Below are 2793 nucleotides of genomic sequence, written 5' to 3' on the forward strand. Positions count from 1 at the left end.
TATATATATATATATATAATTTAATCATCTTTTGCTTCTGCCATTACATCTGTTAGCTCACCACTTTCCCTTAAGATGGAGAATGTGATGAAAAACAGTGAGACACCAGGAACAGATATACTGGAACTAAACAATTAATTTGAAAAATAACAGAGCTTTCTTCCTTTCATACTTTTACTATTTACACTGGGGACCACATAGGCCTTTTATGACACAAGTGCAGACACAGACAAGTGCATCATATAGTCTGCAAACTGATGATGTTCTGTCTTTCTTGATTTGTAGTCCTTATTTTTATAAAACCACTGTGCAAGCAGTTAGAAAGCACAAAGGAAAAGATTTTTAAATGCTACTTGTGTCGTCTGCTTTTGTATTTTGCAGCTGACACCAGCCTTGGAACAGATGATGTTTATGATGACAAAGGGTGCCAGTGTGATGTGTCAGTAGAAGATCTCACCCCTGCTCTTAAAACTGTCATCAGAGCAATCAGGTGAGTAAAAAATACTGAATTAATAAATATTTGAGATTTCTTTAATTAAGATACTAGATAACTGCATGTCAGTTAATAAAATGGTAGTTAGCATTAGTCACATAACAAATATAGCCATGTAATGAGTTAAACTAGTATCATTTATTTATGCTTCCTTTTCATTGGTATCTTATTTGTAAGTCTAAGTGTTTTATCTGTTCTGTTAGCAGCTTTTCAGTGTTTAAAAAAATTACATTATTTGAATCAGAAAATGGAGTAATGAATGCTGGTTTCCACTATACTTTCTGTAATCCACTTTACTGTAATCTAGAAAGATGATGCTTTCCTGCAGAGAGTTTTGCCTGAGTTCTCTCAGCACTCTGGGAAGAAAGAACTCAAGCTCTTTATCAAATATTTTCACACAGTGATAACCTACAGACCACTTGTATTTTCCTCCCCTTTTTCCACTGATTGCCTATGAAGACAAATAGCAAATAAGGCTGTTTCTAATGCTTTTCTGCTAGCACAAACAGCTTGACAGATCATTTGTAGATGTCCATTCCAACCATTTTTCCAACCTGCTGAGAAATTACCTCACAGGACATGTCAGATACCAGGTGTGTGTCCACAGCCACTACAACTGGCAACTCAAATATCACCACCGAAAACCATCTTTGCCAGCAATATTTCCGCAGGAGACAGAAATCATTCTACAGAGTGGACACCCACCTACAAAGCAGACCTATTCCCTCAAATGGAAAATGCTCAAATTAGGAACAATCAGCATAATTTGTTGGCTCTGGTGGCAAAGATCCTTGTCTGTGGTGTTGCATATTAAACAGACTGGTTGACTCTTGGCTCCAAGAGCACCTCAATACTGTACTGGCAAGTGATGCCAGTGGGCATCTCATTCTTAATACTGTCCAAATTCCTTAATATCAACTTGACATTTTAATATTAAATTCATGGAGCTTGTACTCAAAGACACTACTGGATTGTTCAACCTGCTTCTTTCTTTTTATTGGTTCTCTTGGTAATTATCAGGTCAAATGGAAAGTGAACAAATGCGAAGGACCTAGTTGGCAAACTTTCTGCATGGTGCCATGCACATAAATACTGTAATAAGAAGAGCAAAGATGTTGCAGTTTGATTGTTTCAGACATGCACGATTTAACTGAGATGAGTCAACTACCTAGATTACTTCCAAATATTTTTCTGTGCACTTGGCTTTCCAAAACCCAACTCATTTTACCACTGAGGCTGAGAATAACAATTCTGCATCTCCACTTGCTATCAATTAGCCACTACTCTCTCCCTGAAAATGCTGGTGTTTCATTAGTTTGCAAGCAGCACGTACATCTTGCTTTGGAAACATAGCTTTGTTTGAGATCTGTAAGGCCATAACATGCAATGATCTTCAGAGTTTTGCTAAATGCTATACCTTAATCTCTCAAAATCAAGAGACTGATAATTCAGTTCATCAGGTAGGCGATACTCCTCTTTCTGATTATTCAGAGTATCTGTTACTTGACTACACTGGAATCTATGCAAACATCTGAAGAAGGATCTGAGACACTTTATAGTAACTGTAGAATTTCAAGATGATAACATCTGCCTATATGGAAACTTCTGCTTCATTTTGAAGTTCGTTTTAGCAACAGCTTTGAATTGCAAAGGCAGTGGGGGAGGGAGGAGGCTGCTTTTCTTTTCTTGCTGGTATACAGGAGCAGATGAAGGCAGAAGGTACTTGCACAGCTTCATGACACACTGTTTAAAAGACCCCAAATGTAAGCACATACAGTTGAATCTATTCTGGCTGCATCACCTTGAAAAACCGTAATAAAGGAAATTAACTATTTTTGTTCTGCTTAAAGCTGGGTACAAATTGTTTTACAATTATACAAATGGTCCTTTTCTTTGGGGGAAAAAATGAAATTAGCAAAATTAATTCATGCCTGTTGATTTACAGTGGTAGGGTTTCTCAGTTTTAGAACAAGAAGGAACTGGGTTTTTTTCTCTTAAAGAAGCCTAGAATTTGCTGATTACTCTCAGGCTGGACAACCTTGAAATAGCAAAAGACAAATCCTGGTTTATTTCGAATCTTTCATTTTGGTAACTTTAAAGTGCAATGCTTCAGTTTTGACCTTACTTTAATATTTCCCAGGACTACTTTATTCTTCAAAACAACTTTTTGATTTTAAACAAATAAACTTGCAAACTTTTTGAAATGGTCAACACAGGAGATGAAGAAAATAGCCCTTCCCTGAAAAAAGTTCTTCACATATTGGCCGTTTACAAAAATAAGAATCCCAACCAGTCCTGCT

At 36.7% G+C, this 2793-nt stretch overlaps 1 protein-coding gene across 1 annotated transcript in view; it reads left to right on the forward strand.

Annotated features, from left to right (window-relative positions):
- KCNQ5 (potassium voltage-gated channel, KQT-like subfamily, member 5) overlaps window positions 1-2793 on the forward strand; it is an 85244-nt gene that overhangs the window by 74646 nt on the left and 7805 nt on the right. The window contains exon 10 of the mRNA XM_010003359.1: window positions 382-490. Within this exon, the coding sequence (XP_010001661.1) occupies window positions 382-490 (109 nt within the window). The remainder of the gene's footprint in view (window positions 1-381; window positions 491-2793) is intronic.

The sequence above is a fragment of the Chaetura pelagica genome, unplaced genomic scaffold, assembly GCF_000747805.2.
Source record: "Chaetura pelagica isolate M959 unplaced genomic scaffold, ChaPel_1.0 scaffold150, whole genome shotgun sequence".
Lineage (NCBI taxonomy): Eukaryota > Metazoa > Chordata > Aves > Apodiformes > Apodidae > Chaetura > Chaetura pelagica.